The following is a 23,242-nucleotide window of genomic DNA, read 5'->3' as shown; positions in this document are numbered from 1 at the left end:
CAACCTCCAAGGATTGACTTCCACCTATTGATTTCCTATTTTTAAGTAAATTTTTGGGAGTACTATACATTTCTAAGGAGAATCACATAATTTTTTTTTTAAGATAATGCCTTTGGGTATGACATCAAGGAGACAAAGGAAAAGAAAAGGGCTGGCAGAGACGGCTCAGCTGGTAAAGGTGCTTGCTGCCAAGCCCGATGCCCTCTGTTCAATCCCTGGGTCCTCTGTGTCAAAAGAAGAGAACTGTCTCCCACAAGTTGCCCTCTGGCCTCCACACATGTGCTGTGGCATGCGTGCACCCTCCACAACATACACATCAAAAAAAAAATAATAATAATGTTGGCCAGGCAGTGGTGGCTCATGCTTTAATCCCAGCACTTGGGAGGCAAAGGCAGGCGGATCTCTGTGAGTTCAAGGCCAGTCTGGTCTACAGAATGTGTTCCAGAACAAGCTCTAAAGCTACACAGAGAAACCTTATTTCAAACCCCCCCTCCAAAAAAAATTTTTAAAGAGGGGGATAAAATGTTTAATTTTAATATAAATTTTAAGGAATGTGGAAATAAAGATATAAAATAATTACAACTTAAAACAAAGATTTTATGCCTAAAATATAAAAAACTTCTTTGGAAACTATTCAAAAATAGAAATATCAAATAAAACAATGAACAAATAAGCAGATAGAAAGAGAAGAAATGAAAATGCTCATTTCTAGGAAATATTGCATGAATTGGGTTCCCTGGACAATAGCTCTGAGATGGAGGTTTGCCTGTGACTTGCTTATCTGAGGCTGCCATGAGGAACAGTATCCATATGGGAGGACCAGGGCTGAGCAGAAATAAACTGATCTGGAAATCAAGCACTCCAGATACTCTAAACGTTGGTTTCTCACCTTGTGGGTCATGACCCCCTTCTAGGTCAAATGGTTTGCCCCTTAGGCAAACAGGGGTTGCCTAAGACCATCAGAAAACACAGACATTTACATTGAGATTCATAACAGTAGTAAAATTACAGTTATGAAGTAGCAATGAAAATAATGTGCTATGGGACGGTCTTTCTGTGCGCTGGGAATATGTGTTGCTACCACTGGTTAATAAAGAAGCTGCTATGGCCTGTGTCAAGGCTGAATAGAGCCAATTGAGGAATCCAAGCAGAGAGGCAGGGAGAAGAAGGCAGAGTCAGAGGAGACACTGTGAGCCACTACCCGGGAAGCAAGATGTGATGAGGTACAGGTAAAACTACAGAACATGTGGCAAAACATAGATTAATAGAAATGGGTTGAATTAAGTTGTAAGAGCTAGTTAATGATAAGCCTGAGCCAAAGGCCAAGCAGTTTATTATTAATATAAGCCTCTGTGTGTTTATTTGGGACTGAACAGCTGCAGGACCAGGCGGGACAGAAACTTCCGTCTACAATAATGTTGTGGTTGGGGGTCACCACGGCATGATGAACTGTATTAAAGGGTTGCAGCATCAGGAAGGTTGAGAAGCACTGTTTTAAACTGTCCCTATAAGGTGTCCCTAGTTGATCAAACTGAACACTTGCATCCCTGCATCAACCAATCAGAGGACAAGAAGGCCACCTTAAATGAGACAAAAACACTTTGTGTTTATTAAAAACACAGATTCCAGGGGTGCACCCTCTGATCAAGCGCATCTACTCAGTCTTCAAGGCCTGAATAGTTTGTAAACGTGCCACTTTCTTGTACCACAGTTAAGGAGTCTGCCACGAGGATGCTATCCACTCAATTTTCTTTGTCTTCCAGGATCTTTTATTTCAAACAGGGTGTATGTGGCCGTGCTTGGATAGCTCTGGTTGCCTCACTCCTTGCAGAGAGCATAGATTTTAAGTCTGTTTCAATAAGTCAACAGTACATGTAGACTGTTGATGTATACATTTGAAGGCTAAACTTGTGGATGTCTGCTACTGACATTCTCCATATGTTTTTTCCTGCTTCTTACAAAATAGACCATGATGTTTCAAGCCTCAAATTGATTTTTTTCTATTTTACTAGGAGCAAATACATTTCCATTCAAAACTATGTTTCTTTTTACCTACCGAAAAGAACATGTAACCATTGCAGGTCCCATTTTTACTTGCTTGAAGAGACAAAAAGAAAAAAGAAAAGAGAAAAAAAATGTGTTTTCTGAAAACATGAATATAAATCCAGAGGAAATGTAATAAGAGCTGAAACTTGTCCTGTGGGAGTAAGAAAATGGAAATTTTTAGTGGATTCAGACAGGAAAGATTTCTTTAAACATGGATATAGTTTATTTTAAAATATTTTAAAGTCAAGAAATAGGTGTGTTTGTATTCTGGTGTATAATTTATTGAATTGCTTACAGAAGTGAAAATGTAAATACAAAGTTTACATTTAAAATGCAAGGAAAGAAAAAATATTTTAGATATGCCATATTTATTTTAGATCATTTTTGAGTTGTTTAAATAAAAGAATACATGTTTTTTTGTTTTTTTGTTTTTTTGTTTTTTTGTTTTTTTGTTTTTTTGTTTTTTTGTTTTTTTGTTTTTTTGTTTTTTTGTTTTTTTGTTTTTTTGTTTTTTTGTTTTTTTGTTTTTTTGTTTTTTTGTTTTTTTGTTTTTTTGTTTTTTTGTTTTTTTGTTTTTTTGTTTTTTTGTTTTTTTGTTTTTTTGTTTTTTTGTTTTTTTGTTTTTTTGTTTTTTGTTTTTTGTTTTTTTGTTTTTTTGTTTTTTGTTTTTTTGTTTTTTTGTTTTTTGTTTTTTTGTTTTTTGTTTTTTTGTTTTTTTGTTTTTTGTTTTTTGTTTTTTGTTTTTCGAGACAGGGTTTCTCTGTGTAGCTTGGCGCCTTTCCCGGAACTCACTTTGGAGACCAGGCTGGCCTCGAACTCACAGAGATCCGCCTGCCTCTGCCTCCCGAGTGCTGGGATTAAAGGCGTGCGCCACCACCGCCCGGCTAAAAGAATACATCTTTAAATGGAAGGCTAATCGCAGGAGTGTGAAAACAACTCTGTAGTGAACATGTGTATCTGTGAAGGTTGTGAGGAAAGAAGAAAGCAGGAAGCAAAGGCCTCACGTATTCCTTCTCTGCCTTAAAGGCTATGGCTGCTGGCACATGACACTTGAGCACATTCCTAGCAGGAAGGCAGACGTGTGCTCAGTGTCTATTCTAAGACAGCAGTAAGACGGGGTGGGAGGTGGTTTTTCAGAGAGGGCAATTTTAATTTCACTTATAAAATTATGGAATTAATTTTGGGAGTGAAAAAATACTATTTCCGATTTAATCCCCCTTTTCCAACCACTTTATTAAGCTACAAATAACCAGTGAGGATTTATACATATAGTACATTTAATATGTCAATCAGCTTCCCAATATTCTAGAAACTTACTAATAATTTAAGTGTAGTATGTATAGTACACAAACTAATTATAATCATAATCTACTCTGGACTATTGAATACATGTAATAAAATGTAACACAAGTAGTAAGTGACAATAAAATTTTAAAATATTATTATTTGACTAGCACCTAATAAACTAAAAAAAAACTCATGTTTCTAAAATAATTATCTAATGAATGAAGATATTTTGCGGTGACATTTGGTGCCAAGAGGAGGGAGATGTGGTCTCAAATGTTGATGGCAAAATACAGAAAATGAATTAGCAAAAGCAGGTGTGGGGAAAAAAAACCCTGCCATATAGTTATTAATATTTGGCTCCAAAGCCCTGGCCAATTAATAAGTGTTAACTAAGTAGTTTTTCAGGGGGGTTCAGCAAATGTCTGATTTGTGAGAATGTAACAGGTGGAATCAGTATATGCCAGTCTGTAGGGAGAGGCAACCCACTCTCAAAACTGGGTGGGAATTGTGTCAGCAGGAATAGAAGGCAGAACAACCCAGGGACCAGACGGGACCAGACAGGACCGATGGCAGATGCATAGAGAGTGGTTAACTACAACGTGCCAGCTGATAGGTGACTAGACAAGGTGAAATCTGCTCCTGCATCCTTGGTCTACCCTGAAGTCCACTACAAACACCTCCTTGAGAGTGGTCCCTTTCTTTGCAGTATGCTTTGCTGCCTCTGGAAGTCAATGTTGCTGGAGTGAGCAAGTGGATGTACACCCCAGGTCCTCTCCAGGAGGAGGCTAGCTCAGATTCACATTCCATAGGTCCACAGAGAGCTATCAGCCTGACTGAGCCCCTGGGAGCCACAGCAACAACACCCTTTAAAACGGTCCTTCTTGTGCTCTCTTTTCTTTTCTTGTCTTGCCAGCATCCCCTCTTAGTGCTCACCAGAACCACCTTCTAAGTAAATCAGCTGCCACACATGCTTGTATCTGAGGATGAACAAAAACAGTCATCCAAGGAAGAACTTCAAGTCACCTCTTAGTATTGGCTAATGGCTTTGATGATGGCAGATGGGAGCTTTCCGCATCACATGTGCCTATCTAGCCGTTCAGGCACATCTGTCTCATCTAAGGCCCAGTGAAAACGTGCTATGTACCTTGGCCTCCTGTGGAATGTTTGGGGAAAGTCAACAAAAAGACTAAAGTTACCCACAGAATCCCATAGGAAGAGACATGAGGCACGGAGACAAGAATGAGAAAGGCTTAGAGGGAGCAGGAGTTGGTGCCTGGAATATGTGGTGCCCCCAGAGAACTCAGATACAAACTATCATGAATAGGGTTTCTCTTCCGGTGTTAGGGAAGTGGCTCCAGCCATGTTCATTCAATATCAACGAAAACAGTGATCAAATCAGACAAAAGACTTGAGAATGTAGAGATGGCTGATGTCGTCTTCATAGTCATCAATCCTTGGAACTTCCTTCTCTGGGGCTAGAGTAAGGTCTGAGAGAATCTACGTGAGTTCCCTTCAAGGAGGGTGGTGGCTAACATGCAGCCTGAATGAAAGAGGGACTTTTCACAGTTCAGAGGAGACTGGGTAGCCTTCAGGGGGTAGCCTGGACCAGGCTGGTTGTAGGAGGTGGGAATGGGGGATGTTGGCAGTTGCTCGGAACACTAAGGGGCTGGCTGCTGTGCACACCTAAGACTGTGAGATGAGGCAGTCCACGGACACAGTAGTGTGAGTGCACTAAAATGAATTTCGTACCTCATATTTTTAAATAAATGGGTTAGTTTTATATAGTAGTAAATGAATACAAGAGCAAAATTGATTTTGAATTGAAAATATGTGCACGTTGCATTCAGAAAAAGCAAATTTACGAGCCACAAGATGATTAATTTCATGAACTTAAAACATTATGCTTTAATGAATTATCCTAACCAGATATTTATTATCATGAACATTAGTGCCACAGCGACCAAAGGTGCTAAGTGCAGGTGACCTGTTTTGGCACTGAAGTCAGAAAGACAATGCCGTGCTTCTTCCTCCTTCTTGAGGAGCTTCCAGTCATCACTCCAGGGTAGTCTGTGTTTGCTCGCGTATCTGTAGCTCCAATAGCTCAATCTCCCGAGACAGCTTGTAAATCTCCAGCGCCATTTTCACATCATTGGGATTTGGCAGACATTGCATCAACTTCTTGCCGGCGAACACACGCTCACAGTCTTTGGAGGCCTCCTGAAAGAGATGGAGGTTCGGGGTAGCAGTGAGTGGCTCCAGATGATCGTTAAGAAATAGAGCAGCATTACGTTACACGGTCTTAAAAAAAAATAGGAGGTGGTACTCCTAGGTCTATGGAACCTCACTCTTGACAGGATTCAGTAGTTCATGTCCTCAAAGGAAAATAGGAAAATGTGCTGTGCCAACTTACCAAATGACTTTGAGGAAAACACAGGTTCTCTGAACGACTTAGAAATGATTCACAAGTCCTAGGTCAGCACTATTGGCTGGGAAGTCATCTTGGTGTTTGATGGCACAGAACTTCTTGATTTGCGCCACTTACCTGCTCACATTTGGGCAGCTCTGGGTACCAGGTTCCATTCTCTGAACAAGTGATACTTTGGGAACCTAGCATGGCAAAGCCAAAGTGACACTGGACGGTGATATTTTCAGATTCAACATATTGATCTTTATTGGCAGACAGCAATCCATTCCTTATCTCTGGTTTCTGGCACAGAGCTATAATGAAAACATGTTTTAGATAATTGTGTCTGAGGAGAAAAACATAATAGTCTGTAGCAAAGAGAAACAACTGATCCTGTGTGTAGCTTATTCTGCTTTTCATTCATTTTGTTAGCAAAATATTGATGAGCATTTTTCTTGAGCATAATAGTCTATGTATATATACTATACGACTTTGACTTTAAGTCTCATGATTCTCCTGCTGAGTGAGTCTATTATTTTCCCATTTTTGTGAAGAAGAGAACTCAGATACAAAGAAGGTAAGAACTTTTTCCATGGCTATAATATGTTCAAATAACATGACAGGATATTTGTAACAGTGTATATGACACCAGATTCTCTCTTGACACATTAACTCTTACTGTAAATAATTCTGCAAGACTCTAATCATGAAGTTTTGATCTTCTGTGAGCAGAGGGGACAATTATGCCAAATAAATCACAAGTTACCATGAATATAGTTATACTAATATTACATGAACGTAACCTAAGACCTAATCCTGACTCCTCCTGCTCCCTATAACCATTGGCACTGTGTTTTCTCAACACACCACATCTACATCATGGTAGGTGGAGCCTTGGCAAAAGTTCTGAGGGCAAAACCTGTCACTCTGTTTGAAATTAGCCCAACAGAGACTGTGCTGATACCAGAACAAGTTCTGTTGAACTTTTTACAGGCCCACAGGTGTAATTATAACATGTTTTGCTTCTATAATAGTTCTTAAAACATATATAAGAAACTGAGAATATGAGCTGCCTCAAGAAGGGTGATACTGTGACTATGAGGAAGAAGTAGAAGGAAGTAATATTGTGCATATTTTTCTGTAGTTTTGTATGGAATATCATCTGTTTATATTAGTGATTTAAAATAAGCAAAATTGACTCTACCAGAGACCCTGCTGACTGCAAGACATCTGGGTAGGCTGCCCTCCTCCAAACTCCCCCACTATCTCAGCATCCTCCCACCTTATCCCCAGTCCAGCACCCTCCTAGCTGCCTTGCCACAGCCTCCAATCGGGGCAAAAACTCCCCTCTCTACCAGATACCATACAGACTGAAGCAAGAAGTCCAGGTAAGCTGCCAGCCAGCCAAACTCCCCTACTTTCTCACCCTCTTGGTGTCTCCCCACTCTATCTCCATTCATAAGCCTTTCTAATCACTGTGTTCCATCCCCCAACTGGGGAAGAGACTCCCCACTCTACCAGAGACCACAGTTGCTGCCAGAAGTCCAGCCTCCACTCCAGCCCCTGCTCAGCTACAGGCCACATTTACCAGAAGACAAGAGAAGAAATAGAAACTAAGGAACAAAACATCCATCCAGCAAGGACTAATTCAGAAATTGTTACCTAGATCTACAATCACCCCAACCCCGGATGCCTAGATGTCAGAACACAATCAATAACAGCCAAGCAGTATGTCATGACCAGAGCCCAGCTATCCTATTACAGCAATCCCTAAGTACTCCAACACAGCTCAAGCACAGGGAAAAGGGCCTGAAAACAAACTTTATGAAGATGATTGAGGTCCTTAAAAAGGAAATGAATAAATCCCTTAAAGAAAGCTAGGGAAAAACAAACAAACAGTTCAAGGAAATGAATAAAACTGTTCAAGACCTGAAAATGGAAATGGAAGCAATAAAGAAAATACAAAATGAGGGAATTCTGGAAATGAGAAATCTAGGTAAGTGAACAGTAACCACAGATGCAAGCATCACCAACAGACTATAAGACATGTAAGAGAGAATCCCAGGCATAGAATATACAATAGAAGAAATATATACATAGGTCAAAGAAAACGTTAAATCTAAAAAGTTCCTGACACAAAACACTGGGAAATCTGGGACACTATGTAAAGACCAAGACTAAGATTAATAGGAATACAAGAAGGAGAAGAATCTCAGTTCAAAGGCCCAGAAAATATTTTCAACAAAATCATAGCAGAAAAATTTCCTAACTTTAAGATATATATATATCTTCTTGTACATATATATATATATATGTACAAGAAGCTTACAGAACACCAAATAGATTAGACCAGAAAAGGAAATCCCCTCACCACATAATAAAATACTAAATATACAGAACAAAGAAAGAATACTAAAAGCTGCAAGAGAAAAAGAGCAAGTAATATATAAAGGCAAACCTATTAGAATTACACCTGACTTCTCAATGGAGACTCTAAAAGCCAGAAAGACCTGGACAGATGTCCTGCAGACTCTAAGAGAAAACAGATGCAAGCCCAGATTATTATACCTAGCAAAACGTTCAATCATCATAGATGGAGAAAACAAGATATTCCATAATAAAGTCAAATTTCAACAATATCTATCCACAAATCCAGCCCTACAGAGGGTACTAGAAGGAAAACTCCAACCTGAGGAGGATAACTATATACTGGAAGCCATGGGAAATAATCTCACACCAGCAAAACAAAAAAAGAGAGAGAGAGAGAAGCATACACACACACACACATTCACTCATTCACTCACTCATTCACTCGTATACCATCATCAACAACAGCAAAAAAATCATTGGTCATTGATATCTCTTGATATTAATGAGTTAAATTCCCCAATAAAAAGACACAGACTAACAGAGTAGATGTGAAAACAGGATTCATCCTTCTCCTATGTATACAAGAAATACACCTCAATATCAAAGATAGACATTACCTCAGAGGAAAGGGTTGGAAAAAAATTTTCAAGCAAATGGGCCTAAGAAACAAGTTGGTGTAGCCCTTCTAATATCTAACAAAATAGACTTCAAACCAAAATTAGTCAAGAAGGATAGGGAAGGACTTATCAAAGGAAAAATCCAAGATGGTATTTCAATTTTTAATATCTATGCCCTAAATGCAAGGGAACCCACTTTTGTAAAAGCTTAAATCACACACTGACCCTCACACATTGATAGTGAGAGATTTCAATACCCCACTCTCACCAACAGATAGGTCACCCAGACATAAAATAAACAGAAAAATACTGGAGTTAACAGATGTTATAAACAAAATGGACCTAACAGATATCTACAGAACATTTTACCCAAACACAAAAGAATATACCTTCTTCTCAGCACTTCATGGAACTTTCTCCAAAATTGACCACATACTGTGCCGCAAAAAAAAATCGAAACAGATAAAAGAAAATTGAAATAACCCCCTGGATCATATCAGACCGCCACATATTAAAGCTGGATTTCAATAACAAGATAAATAACAGAAAGCCTAAAACTCATGGAAACTGAACAACTCTACTCAATGACTAGTGGGTCAAGGCAGAAATAAAAAAATAAATTAAAAAGTTTCTAGAATTCAGTGAAAATGAATACACAACACACCCAATCTTATGGGACACAGTGAAAGCTCTTCTAAAAGGAAAGTTCATAGCACTAAGTACCTGCATAAAGAAAATTGGGGAGATCTCATACAACACACTGAAAACTCTATAACAAGAAGAAGCAAATGCACCCAAGAGGAGTAGATGGCAGGGAATAATCAAACTGAGGGCTGAAATCAACAGAATAGAAAAAAAGAGCAATACAAAGAATCAATGAAACAAAGATTTGCTTCTTTGAGAAAGTTAACAAGACAGACAAACTCTTATCCAAACTAACTAAAAGATGGAGAAATAATATCCAAATTAACAAAACCAGAAACAAAAATGGGGTCATAACAACAGATACCAAGGAAATCCAAAGAATCATTAGGTCATACTTTAAAAACCTATACTCCACAAAACTGATAAATCTAAAAGAAATGGACAATTTTCTCAATAGATACTACTTAACAAAGTTAAATCAAGATCACAGAAACAATTTAAATAGATCTAAGGAAATAGAAGCAGTCATTAAAAGTCTCCCTAAATAAATAAATAAATAAATAAATAAATAAATAAATAAATAAATAAATAAATCAGGGACCAGATAGTTTCTGTGCAGAATTATACCAGTCAAAGGAGAGCTAACATCAATACTCTTCAAATTATTCCACAAAATAGAAACAGAAGGAACATTGCAAAAATTCATTCTATGAAGCCATAGCCATCCTGATACCCAAACCACACAAAGATGCAATAAAGAAAGAGAATTACGGGTCAATTTTCCTATGAACATAGATGTAAAAATACTCAATAAAATACAGGCAAACTGAATCCAAGAACACACAAAAAAGATCATCCACCGTGACCACATAGGCTTCCTCCCAGAGATGTAGGAATGGTTCAACATATGAAAATCTGTCAATGTAATCCACCATATAAACAAATTGAAAGAAAGAAAAGCACATGATCATCTCATTATATGGTGAAAAAGCCTTTGGCAAAATTCAACACCCCTCCATGATAAAAGTCTTGTAGAGAGAGATGACTAGCCACACTAGTGGAAGCCCATGAACTGTGTTCTGGCGGCTGTGGTGCCCCCATGGAACTGGACTAGGCCCTCTGGATACAGAAGACGGTTGTTTGGCTCGAACTGTTTGGGGGGCACCCAGGCAGGGGGATCGGGATCTGTCCCTGGTGCATGGGCAGGCTTCTGGGAATCTGGTGCCTGTGGTGTGACGTCTTGCACAGCCTTGGTGCAGTAGGAAGGGGCTTGGACCTGCCTAGGCTCAGTGTGCCAGGCTCTGCTGACTCCCCAAGGGAGACCTTGATTTGGGGGATGTGAGGATGCGGGGTCACTTGGGAGAGAGGGCTGGGAGGTGGGAGGAAGGAGGAGGGGGGATCTGTGGATGGTATGTGGAGTGAGTAGAAAATTTCTTAATAAAGAAAAATGAAAAAAAAAAGTCTTGTAAAGAGTAAGGATACAAAGGATATACCTCAACGTAACAAAGGTATTTTTCAACAAGCCTATAACCAACATCAAATTAAAGGGAGAGAAACTCAAAGTAATCCCACTAAAATCAGGAACAAGATAAAGTTGTCCACTCTCTCCATATCTATTGAATGTAGTATTTGAAGTTCTAGCTAGAGCAGTAAGAGAACTTAAGAGGACCAAGGGGACACAAATTGGAAAGAAAGAAGTCAAATGTTGCTTTTTGCAGACGATGAGATAGTATCCATAAGCGACCCCAAAAATTCTACAGGGGAACTCCTACAGCTGATAAACACCTTAGTGGAGTGGTTGGATATAAGATTAACTCAAAAACATCAGTAGCCCTCCTATGTATAAATGACAAATGAACTGAGAGAGAAACAAAGGAAACAATGCCCTTCACAATAGCCACAAACAATATAAAGTATCTTGGGAGTAACACTAACCAAGCAAGTGAAAGACTTGTATGATAAAGCCTCTAAATCTTTGAAAAAAGAAATCAAAAAAGACCTCAGAGGACAGAGAGAGCCCCCATGCTCATAGATCAGTAGGATCAATGCAGTAAAAAATGGCTATCTTACCAAAAGCAATCTACAGATTCAACACAATCCTCACCAAAATTCCAACACAAGTCTTTACAGAGTTTGAAAGGAAATACTCAAATTTATATGGAAAAATAAAGAAAAACAGGATAGCTAAAACAATCCTACACAATAAAAGAACTTCTGAAGGTATCACCATCACTGATATCAATCTGTATTACAGAGCTATAATAATAAAAAAAAAAACACATGGTATTGGCATAAAAACAGTCATGTTGATCAATTGAATCTAATCAAAGACCCAGACATACATCTACAGACCTATGGATACCTGATTTTGGATAAATGTCCCAGAAACACACATTGGAAAAAAAAAAGCATCTTCAACAAATGGTGCTGGTCTAACTAGATATCTGCATCTAGAAGAATGCAAATAGATCCATATTTATCACCCTGCACAAAAGTCAAGTCCAAGTAGATCAAAGTCCCTAACATAAAACCAAATACACTGAACCTAATAGAAGAGAAAGTGGAGAATAGCCTTGCACGTGTACAGGAGACAACTTCCTGCACAGAACACTGAGAGAACGGGCTCCAAGAACAACAATCAATAAATGCGACCTCATTAAACTGAAAAGTTCTATAAGGCAAAGGACACTGTCAATAGGACAAAACAGCAGCCTACCGAATGTGAAAATATTTTCACCAACCCCACATCTGACAGAGGGCTATTATCTAAAATGCATGAAGAACTCAAGAAATTAGACATCAACAAACCAAATAATCCAATTTAAAAAAAATGAGGTACAATGCTAAACAGAGAATTCTTTTTTTTTTATTTTTATTTTTAATGCAGCTTTGGGGAAGCCCTCAGCCCTGCTGGCTGCTGGCCTTCCAATGTAATTAAACAGAGAATTCTTAACAGAAGAATCTCAAAACACTTAAAGAAATGTTCAACATCCTTAGCCATCAGAGAAATGCAAATCAAAGCTACTTTGAGATTCCATCTTACACCTATCAGAATGGCTAAGATCAGTAACACAACTGACAGCTCATGCAGGTGAGGATGTGGAGCAAGGGGAACACTCTTCCATTGCTGGTGGGAGTACAAACTCATACAACCACTATGGAAATCATTATGGCAGTTCCTCAGAAAACTGCTAATCGACCTACCTCAAGATCCAAATACTGCTCTTGGGCATATATTTAAAGGATGCTTCCTCTTATCACAAAGATACTTACTCAACTATGATCATAGTAGCTTTATTCATAATAGCCAGAAACTGAAAACAATCTAGATGTCATTCAACAGAAGAATAAATAAAGAAAATGTGGTACATTTACACAATGGAGTATTACTCAGCTGTTAAAAGCAATGACATCATGAAATTTTCAGGCAAATAAATGAAACTTGAAAAAAAATCATCCTGAGTGAGGTAACCCAGACAGATCCAGAAAGACGAACATATTATGTACTCACTTATAAGTAGATATTAGCTGTTAAGTCAATGATAATCATGCTACAATCCACAGACCCAGGAAGGCTCTAAAGGGAGATGCATGGGTCTCCTTGGGAAGGGGAAATAGAATAGATTTTGTGGGTGGACTAGGAGAGCAGGTGGGGACGGGAACAAGGAAGGATCAAGCAGGAAAAGGGAGTGAAGGAGGAACACTAGAAGAGATGACTGGAATTGGAGGACATTTGGGGGGCAGGTGATGTGGAAACCTAATCCAGCAGAAACTCAGGAATCTACGAGGGTGACCCTAATGAGGACTCTTAGTAATGGAGGAATCAGAACCTGAACCAGCCATCCTCAGTAACCAAGCAAGGCTTCCAGAGGTGGGATGGGGACACCAACCCAGCCATAAAACCTTCAACCTATACTCTATCTTGCCTTCAAGTTGTACAGGGGCAATGGAGGCACAGAACTTGTGGGAGTAGCCAACTAATGACTGGTCTAACTTGAGGCCCATGTCACAAGAGGGAGCCTATGCCGACACTGCCTGGATGAGCAGGAATAGAGGCTAGATAGTCCAGGCTAGATAGATAGAAAAAAATCAATAAAATGATTCCCAAACATATTCTTATATGCTCATAAATTGGTGCCTGACCCAATTGAGTCATCAAAGAGGCTCCTATTGGCAGATGATGGGAGCAGATACATAGACCTACAGCCAAACATTAGGTAGAGAGCCAAAATTGAAGATCTCCATCAGGTTCCTCCCCTTGTAGCTCCAGGAACCCTATGGAAGAGGAGGAGAAAGAAATGTAGGAGCCAGAGGGGTCAAGGACACCAGGAGAAATGGCTGACAGATATCAACTTAGCAAGGCTCATAGAGGCTCACAGAGACTGAAGTGACAATCATGGGGCCTGCATGGGTCTGCACGAAGAACTCTGCATATATGTTATGGTTGTAGCTTGATATTTTTGTGGGGCTCCTAACAGTGGGAGGAGGGGTCTCTCTGTCTCTTTTGTCTGCTCATGAGATCCATTTCCTCTTACTGAGTTGCTTCACCCAACATTGATATGAGAATTTGTGCCTAGTCTCATCCAATCTTGTTATGCCAAATTTAGTGGACATTCCTGGGAGGCCTGTTCATTTTTGAAGGAAAATGGAAGAGGAATGGATCTGGAGGGTAGGGGAGGTAGGACTGGGGGTAGGAGGGATGGAAGAAGGGAAAACTGAGGTTGGAATGTATTAAAAGCAAAAAATAGAAAAAGAAAGAAAAGAAAAATCATATAATTACAAGAAAAAATTAATCAAATGTTTTGTCCTTAATCTGTCAGGGAATAATTTTGCTCTCCATTTCTGACAACAATTCTACCCATGTGGCCATGGAGTGGGAAGGGGGCAGAAGTTACCTTTACACTGTGGAGCTGCTGAGCTCCATTGTGAAAACCGGCAGGAGATATTTGCCTCTCCGACCAGTCTGTATCCTTTATCACACTGATATGTTGCCATAGTTGTGATGAAGTTAGGATATGTGGTGGTATAATGTCCATGGGCAATGTCTGGAGGAATTTTACAACCTGTATGATAAAACACAGGAGAGAAGGTGAGCCTGTAAAATATGTCAAACAGCACTTCCCAGGAGCTGTGCATCCTGGCTGATTCATTCTGTCTTTCTTTCCTCCCTGACTGGAAGATCCCTGGAGCAAAGCCATGCACTTGAATGACCTTCCTGGAAGCCTCAGGTTCAGGAACTTGGAAGTCTCAAACTATCCACTGGTATAATTTGAATGGTGAATAAGTTAAAGGCTTAGCTCCCAGATGACACTATTGGAAGGTGTTGGAAACTTTATTGGGTGGGGCCTCATGGGAGGTTCTTAGGTCACTAGAGGCTTTTTGGTTATGGAGACTGTGTATCTCCAGCCCTCTCGTCTCTTTCTTTCCTCTCTGCCTCATGACTGGGAAAATAGTTTCACTCCAACTTACACTCTTGCCATGATGCATCACCTTTACACAAGTCTAAAGCAGTGGATTCAACCTCTGAAACTGTAAGCAAGCCCTCCATTAACTGTTTTCTTTTATAAGAGTTGCCTTGGTCATGGTGTCTCTTCACAGCAACAGATATCCCAACTAAGACAGTAAGATGCTTATATAACTAAATATGTTGAAATGGCCATTTTCATATTTCTATTAAGTTCACCAGCATCTTCACTCCAAAGTTAGAATTTTGGAGACCTCAGTCTTCTCTTAACAACAGCTGAATCCAATGTGATATATTTACTATAAAAGAATAATTCAGTTTTGAGTAAGTAAAGTCACTGATTTAGCAAAGGCCTGTTTTTCTCCATCCATATCAGAAAAGAGGTTAGGAACAGCATTGGCACACTTGGAAACGTCAAGAGCATATACCTCCAGCTTGGGTCTCGGGCTGAGATAATTCTCCCGCTTTCCTACAGTCAAGCAGCAGTTCTCTTCACGGGGGTCACCTAATATCATCTGCACATCAGATATTTACATTACAATTCATAACAGTAGAAAAATTACAGTTATGAAGTAGCAGTGGGAATAGTTTTATGGTTGGGGGGGGGGTCACCATAACATGAGGAACTGTATTAAGGGGTCGCGGCATTAGAAGGTGTAAAGATATCTTGACAATCCAGATATCCATTGCACATTACACTGGTCTAATATATTAATGGCACCATGCTAATTCTAGTGATGAGCATGAAATGGCTAGCATGATGGTACTCCAATGCATAGAATATGAACCGTCCAAGATTTGCCACACTGACAATTTTTTTACTTTCAAGGTTTAGTAACTATTAGGTATCCATTGAAGCCAAAGTCACATAATTTGCCACTTGCACATCCTACTATAAGGAAGGCACCAAGCAGTCCTTTCCAGACTCTAGAGGCAGCATAATCTATACTTGGGAATATTGCTCTAAGCCCTATACTAGGTGACACATGAGACTGCCAGGTTTGAGTGGTGCTTCTGTTTGGAAAGGAATGTTTAGCAGATCTGGGTGAATCTATAGTGAAATCATGCTGATGCTAGTCTATAGGATTAGGCTTTGTGTGTTGAAGCTGGCTATAATAGGGAAATCTTCAAATGTTGGTAGGAAATGCACATCATAGGCTACTGAGGTCCTGAAGGAAAGATGTGCACTGCAGATAAGAATTACATGCTGATTGAAACACAAGTCCTGGCATTTTACCATTTTACTTAGTCCTTAGACAAGGCTCCCAACCTTGGGTCAACTGACCATACAGCCAGAATCATTTGTCACGAGTGAGATCTGTCAAATGTATCAAGTTATAAAGCCGGACAAGTATCCATTATAAAATAGAAATGAAATATTCAGGATCAGACACTGGAAGAGTCTGACGACATTTCTGAAAATGCACCCCAGAAATCTCAGTCCCTACTGCTGTGTGGGTGCCTTAGCTCACACTTCTGGCTATAGGATTCTCCACTCTAGCTCACAGGCAGGATGAGGAAAGGTCTCAGCATGATTCATAGATGGGTGTTTTGCTCTGTGTGTACAAGTTGAAATGAATGGGGTTCCATTAAACCCTGTCAGGGTCCTCTCAAAGGGGAGCCTTCCTGATAGGCCAAGCTGTAGGTGGCATGCCTGAAAAGAAGTGGCCCAAGAAGTGCCTGCATTCGGATTATTGAGACAGAATGAAGGGTTTGTCTGGCCAGATATCTGTAAGGAGAAAGATGGGAATACTGGGCACAATACTGGAATACTGGAATACTGGCAAGGAAGCAGTCGCCACACAGAGTGGGCAGGAAGATTGAAGGTTTTCGTTGTGTGTGTTAATGGCAGCGCATCCCCTATTAAGAGGTGTTAAAGGACCGAGTAGATATCTACCAGTTAAAGTTGGATATCCCCTGTCATTGTCTTTTTTAACTCGTGCAATCAAACAAGTAGAATCAGGGGATAGGAGAAGCATTTCATGGTAGTTGAGTGGAAGATACGCAGGGGCCAACAACATGGACTCCCATTCACCAAGGCCAATCATCATTATGGACTTTCCAACATTCCATCAATGATGTCCTTGATAATGACACTGTGGCTGGAAGTAATCAAAAAGCCACAGTAGCAATTGTCAGACTCCTTCTACCCTGGAAGACTGTGATTTGTTTTGATAGGTAAATATTGCAGGAATGAGTTTGCCTTTCTTGACTGCTCAACCTCAATCTTAAGTACTTCCTTTAAGGACTACAGAGTAGACTGGTTAAACAATTAGAAGATGAGAGGACTAAGGACACGCAACCCCAAAATATGATTGCTGCATTGATCATTTAGAGACGAAAGCAACTTGAGAAACTAGCTGCAGAGAGGACTATCTAAACTGCCATTTTCCCACCTATAGCAAGCCATAAAATTTCCCTTGAGGAAGATACCGTCCTTGCACCAGCCCAAGAAAATATCAACAGAAATGGAGACTGTTGCTGCTGCAATGTGCCTATACACTAAATTCTCTAAAATAACCCCGATGTTCCACTAGCTTTACACCCCACATAGACCTCCAACTTATGGTAAATAGACTCTTCACTTGAGCCCAAAGATGCTTGGTAGATGCCTTTTATTCTAAAGCAGAATAAAGCCTGGCATCTCTGCCTCCATTTTCTAAAGGTATCTCCTTTGTTTGAACAGTTGAGGTCATGTTCCTGGTTGATTTGGCATATGAGTCACATGCTGCAGTTTGAACATCAAGTGTCTCCCTCAAAAAGGTGCTGGATTTGAAGTTCTGGCTCCCAATACAATGGTGTTCAAATGGGACTTTAAGGAAGCAATTGGATCATGAGGGTTCTGACTTCTTCAAGAGATTAATTCCATTTATAGATTCATAATTTGATGGCATTTGGGTGAAGTAATGGAAAGGTTAGAAACTAGGGCCTAGTTGTCGGAGGCGGGACACTGTGGACATGACTTTGAAGTATGTATCTTGTTCTATTCCCCTTCCTTCCAATAGCTCTCTGCTTTCTGGCCACTATGAAGTGTTCAGCTCTTCCCCACCATGATATTCCATTATACCTTCATCATAGACTCAAAAGAATTGAACCAGCTGTCTTAGTTAGGGTTTCTATTGCTGTGATGAAATGCCATGACCAAAAGGCAAGTTGGGGAGGAAAGGGTTTATTTGGCTTACACTTCCACATTGCTGTTCATCACTGAAGGAAGTCAGGACAGGAATTCAAGCAGGGCAGATACTGGAGGCAGGAGCCGATGCAGAATTCCACAGAGGGGTGCTGCTTACTGGTTTGTTTCACATGGCTTGCTCAGCATGTTTATAGAACCCAGGACCACCAGCCCAGGATGGCATCACCCACAATGCACTGGATCCCCCTGCATTGATCACTAATTGAGAAAATGCCTTACAGCTAGTACACCAGTCAAACTAAGCGTAACCTGCCTCTATTGCCATGGCCAAAACAAATCTTCCCTTCTTTAAGCTGTTTCTCTCGGGTACTCGTCTAGCAATAGTTAAAGTGTTAACCATTTAAGGGTCTGTCTAAGCCAGCCAGTGGTGGCACACGCCTTTAATCTCAGCATTCAGGAGGCAAAATAGAGGAAAAAGTCAGCAAAATGGATGAGAAAAAACAGCAGTATAAAAAAGCCAATAACATGGAAATAAATTCAGCAAATAAACTGGGATTTTTGAAAAACAAAGAAATATAAATGAAAACCTCCACGGATGAAAGGAAAAACAACGAAGGCACCACCAACTCCCACTTGACAAGTAGAAGACAGGATGTCAGGAAGAGAGGACAAGGTTGAGGGAGTATCACATATGAACATCGATGAGAAGAAAAGGAAATGATTGTGACAATAGGATCCAGGAACTCCGGGATGTGAGTGAGGGAACACACCTAAGAATCCACGGGCCAGGAGAAAGAACGGAGACAGATGCTGAAGGCGTTGAGAATCTACTCAATGAAGTTAAAGCAGAAAGGTCTCAGATCTAAAGAAAGAAAAAAGCATTAAAATAAGAGGCATTTAGAAAGAAACGGAGATTCAAACATAAGATATGGCCCCTTCTATTACATACTATACTCACGATATGAAATATACAGAGCAAAGAGATAATATTAAAAGCTGGAAGGGAACAATGCCAACATACCTACAACAAAAGAAGCATCAGAAAAACATCAGGTCTTTTTTCACTCATCAAGTCTAAAAGTTGGGAAACTATGGAATGTTATATTTCAAGCCCTGAAATAGGTACCTGATGATTATAACCAGCAAAGCCATTATTTCTGTTGTGTCTCTTGCTCGTGCAATAAAACACCCTGACAAAAGCAACTTAGGGTGGACGTCTCAGGGTTTTTATTGCTGTGAAGAGACACCACAACCATGGCAACTCTTACAAAGAAAACATTTCATTGAGGTGGCTCACTTACAGTTTCAAAGGTTCAGTCCATTTAATAGCATGACAGAGAGCATGGCATCATGCAGGCAGATGTGGTGCTGGAGGAGTAGCTGAGAGTCTTACATCTTTCAGGCAACAGGAGATGGACTGAAACCCTGGGCAGTATCCTGAGCATAGGAAACTTCAAAGCCTGCCCCCACAATGACACACTTCCTCCAACAAGGCCATGCATACTCCAACAAAGCCACACCTCCTAATAGTGTCACTCCCTGTGAGATTATGGGGCCAATTACATTCAAACTACCACAGTGGGATTATTTTTGTTCACAGTTCCAGGTCCATCACTGTGGAGAAGTAAGCAGCAGTAACTTGAAGCTGCTAGCCACATTACAGCCATAGTCAGGAAGCAGAGGGGGGATTAAAACACACATACACACTCAGATCATTCTCACCTTTTCATCAGTCCAGGGCCCAACCTATGAAATGATACCCATACTCAAGTTAGGTCTTCTCATATCAATTAACATGATTAAAATAGTCCCCACCACCACCCCTGACATATATACCAACAGGCCTACCTAATCTAGTCTGAGAGTCTCCTCTCAGGTGATTCTTGCTGACAATTAAAACTGACCATAACAGCTATCTTTTGAAACTGACAGAGAACAAAGGCTATTCCAAGTCAAGCACAAACGAAGGCAGTTAATACCACCACGCTACTACCACAGAAGACACAAAAAGGAACTCTATACAGAGGAGGAAGACATTTTTCAATGACAAGAGCACAGAAAACAATAAACACCATGAGAGAAATGGCTGAATGCAGGAGAGCTAGGAAGGAACCTGTCATGTCCAACAGAGTAAACAAACCCCTAAAACAAATACAGGAGAACACAAAGAATGAACAGTAACTCAACCAACCAGAGAAACAACCAACATCACAGGAACTGGTCATTGTCCCTTAATAATAACCTTTCACGTAAATGTTCTCAAATCATCCAGAGAAGGACAGAATCTGGCTGACTACTGATTGCAAAAATGAGATGCAACTTTCTGTGGTCTCCAAGAAACATTCACTGACTGAGAGTCAAAGTTTGAAAGAAGATCTATCCAGCAAGTGGAAACCAAAAATGAGGGAGAATAGCTATTCTGGTATCTGATAAAGTAGATTTCAAAGCCAAATTGCATTAGAGATGAAGAAAATCACTAGTTGAGTGGGAGGGAACAATGAAACAAAAAGAAAACAGGATTTCCTATGTAGCTCATCCTTGTCACTATGCTGCCCAAGCCAGCTTTGTCCTTACATTTTCCCTGCATTTGGTCTCTTGATAAAACTTCCTTTAATAATCTCCACACTATTAATATAAAGAAACTCTGGGGCTGGAGAGGTCACTGGCTGCTCTTCCAGAGGACCCAGATTCAATTCCCAGCACTCACATGGCAGCTCACACTGTGTGTAACCCCAGTTCCAGGGGATCTGACACCCTCAGACACATATGTAGGTAACACACCAATACACATAAAATAAATACATTTTTAAAAATTAAAAAAAGAAATTGTCCCCCCAAAACATAGTTCTATTCATTCTTACTCTGATCACATGATGGAGTTCTGGGATACCATGTGCCATCTGATTTGCAAGTAGCCAAAAAGGTGTTACCATCATGGCATTTGTATGATACTGTGTCATCATAGAAATAAGTACAGCCATTCTCAGGATACATTCTTGTATGTTGAATGACTCTAACATTCTTTGGGTCTGGTACTGGACAACATATCTCTAGAAAACAAAAATGGAGAATAAGGGTCAATGAAATCATCAAGAAGGAGTTTCTTACAGTTAATGACTCAATTTCTGCAACTCCGAAGAGAAGTTTGGGGCACAGAAAAGGAAATCCAAAAACTCAATTTCTACCTCCTGTAGAATTTCTAAAAAAAAAACAAATCTCAAGTCCAATCACTTCCTCCAAGTAAGTCATTCTTTCATTGTTTGGTAATTTCAAACATGCATTTAATGTGTTTTAATCAATTCAACTCCAATTCTCTCCACAACAGTTGCTCCCCTAGCCCCTCTCAAATTCATATTTCTTTTTTTCAATACAATGAGTGAGCTTGATGCTTCCAGTACATGCACAGGTGTAGGGCCATCTGCTGAAGCATGAGTAGCCTTCTGAGGCTGCATCCTCAACAAAACAACAAAAATCTGACTCTCCATTTCCTAGCAGCCATCAGTTGCTAACAGCTCTGTTTCCTGTCTCTAAATACAAGCAGAGGGTGGTTGGTTACTCCCATAGCATGTATACCTCTATTGCACCAGTGGGCATATCTTGCCAGGCCAGTATTGCAACAGTTCACAGCTGGATAATACTAATGATTGCCTTTCTCTCCTCCCCTGCCTGGTAGTGTGCACATCACCTTACAATACAATGAAAGATAGCCACTAGGGATAAAGCATCTAGGTTGATACAAACTTCATTTCTCCATATTCTATGACTGAAGTATGAGTGATGGCAATAACCTATAATTGTTAGGGGTCTTTGGCACCCCACCGACCAACACCTATTAAAGTATGTGGCACTGTGCTTTTTATTTAATAGCCTGTGATGCCTGAGAGAGGCACTGTTGTCTGCAACCCCCATTACAGGGTAATTCCATTTAAACTCTTGATATATGCATGTATGTATGTTTTTAGGAAGATTATAAAGTAATGGGTTTCCAAATGGCTTTTTAAAAAAAGTCTTTAGTGTCGTTTCTCCCCATACTTTCTCCTCTATCCTGCCCCCCACTCACCCTCCCATTTAACCTTTCCTATTCCACTATGCCCCATTTCCCTCATTACATCAACTGCATTTTTTTCTCCCTTCCATTGAAATATCATGCTGTGGACCCTTCCTATTTTACTAACTACTATGGGTACTACAATTTAAACATATATCTAAAGATACAAAGCCAGCATTCACATGTGAAAGAGAACATGCAATGCTTGTCTCTCTAGGTCTAGGTTACCTCACTCAGAATGATTTCAAGCTCCAGCAATTTACCTGAAAAAATTATTTTTCATAACAGCTGAATAATATTGCATTGCATATACTTATCACATTTACATTATCCATCCATCAGTTGATGGACATTTGGGCTAGCTCCATTTCCTGACAATTATGAATAGAGCATCAATGAACACTGATGAGCGAGTATCTCTGTAGCAGGACTTGAGCCCTTTGAGTATATGCCCAAGAGTGGAATAGCTGGATCATATGGTAGAACTATTTCTAGCATATTGAATAATTCCCACACTGGTTTCAATAGTGGCTGTACCAGCTTGGACTCTAAGAATCAATGAGTAAGTATCCACTTTCCCCATGTTCACAGTAGCATTTGTTCTTATTCCTTATTCCTAATCTTAACCATTCTGACTTTGGTAAAATGGAACCACAAACTAGTTTAATTTGCCTAAAATTCCCTACGGATTTTGAACATTCTAAAAAATATTTTTCAGCCATTAGTATTTCTTCTTTTGAAACTCTGCTTAGTTCAATGTTGAAATTTTTAATTGTGTTGTTTGTTTTTCCTATGTGTTGGTTAGTTTTTGTCAATTTGACACAAACCTAGACATAGCTGGAAAGACAGAACCTGTTGTGGAATATTATTGTTACTCTGTAAAGATATGTTGTTACATTTGTTTCTGCTGCCTTTGTTAATGATGTAAAGATATGTTACATTTGTTTATGCTGCATTTAATTATGTAAAGATGTGTTGCATTTGTTTCACCTTGCCTGCCTAAGGCACTTGATTGGTCTAATAAATAGCTGAATGGCCAATAGCTAGGCAGGAGGGAAGATGGGGCTGGTGGGCAGAGAGAATAAGTAGGAGAAGAGAGGAGAATGAAAGGAGAATGAGGAGAGAACGGGAGAAAAGAGAGGGACATGATCAGGGCCAGAAGCCAGGCAGCCACCAAACAGACAGACATAAGCAGCAGTGAAAGTAAGATACACTGCTGTGGAATAAT

General features: G+C 39.9%; 1 protein-coding gene across 1 annotated transcript in view; it reads right to left on the bottom strand.

Annotated features, from left to right (window-relative positions):
* Positions 1-5,244: 5,244 nt before the first annotated feature.
* The window catches only part of LOC131924895 (C4b-binding protein alpha chain-like), a 44,327-nt gene continuing 26,329 nt past the window's right edge, over positions 5,245-23,242 (bottom strand). The window contains exons 8-11 of the mRNA XM_059280140.1: positions 20,828-21,016; positions 14,265-14,432; positions 5,876-6,051; positions 5,245-5,550 (exon numbers count right to left, since the gene is read on the bottom strand). Of these exons, the coding sequence (XP_059136123.1) occupies positions 5,386-5,550; positions 5,876-6,051; positions 14,265-14,432; positions 20,828-21,016 (698 nt within the window). The 3' untranslated portion in view covers positions 5,245-5,385. The remainder of the gene's footprint in view (positions 5,551-5,875; positions 6,052-14,264; positions 14,433-20,827; positions 21,017-23,242) is intronic.

The sequence above is a fragment of the Peromyscus eremicus genome, chromosome 15, assembly GCF_949786415.1.
Source record: "Peromyscus eremicus chromosome 15, PerEre_H2_v1, whole genome shotgun sequence".
Taxonomy (NCBI): Eukaryota; Metazoa; Chordata; class Mammalia; order Rodentia; family Cricetidae; genus Peromyscus; species Peromyscus eremicus.
This window is presented reverse-complemented; position numbering and strand designations above follow the sequence as displayed.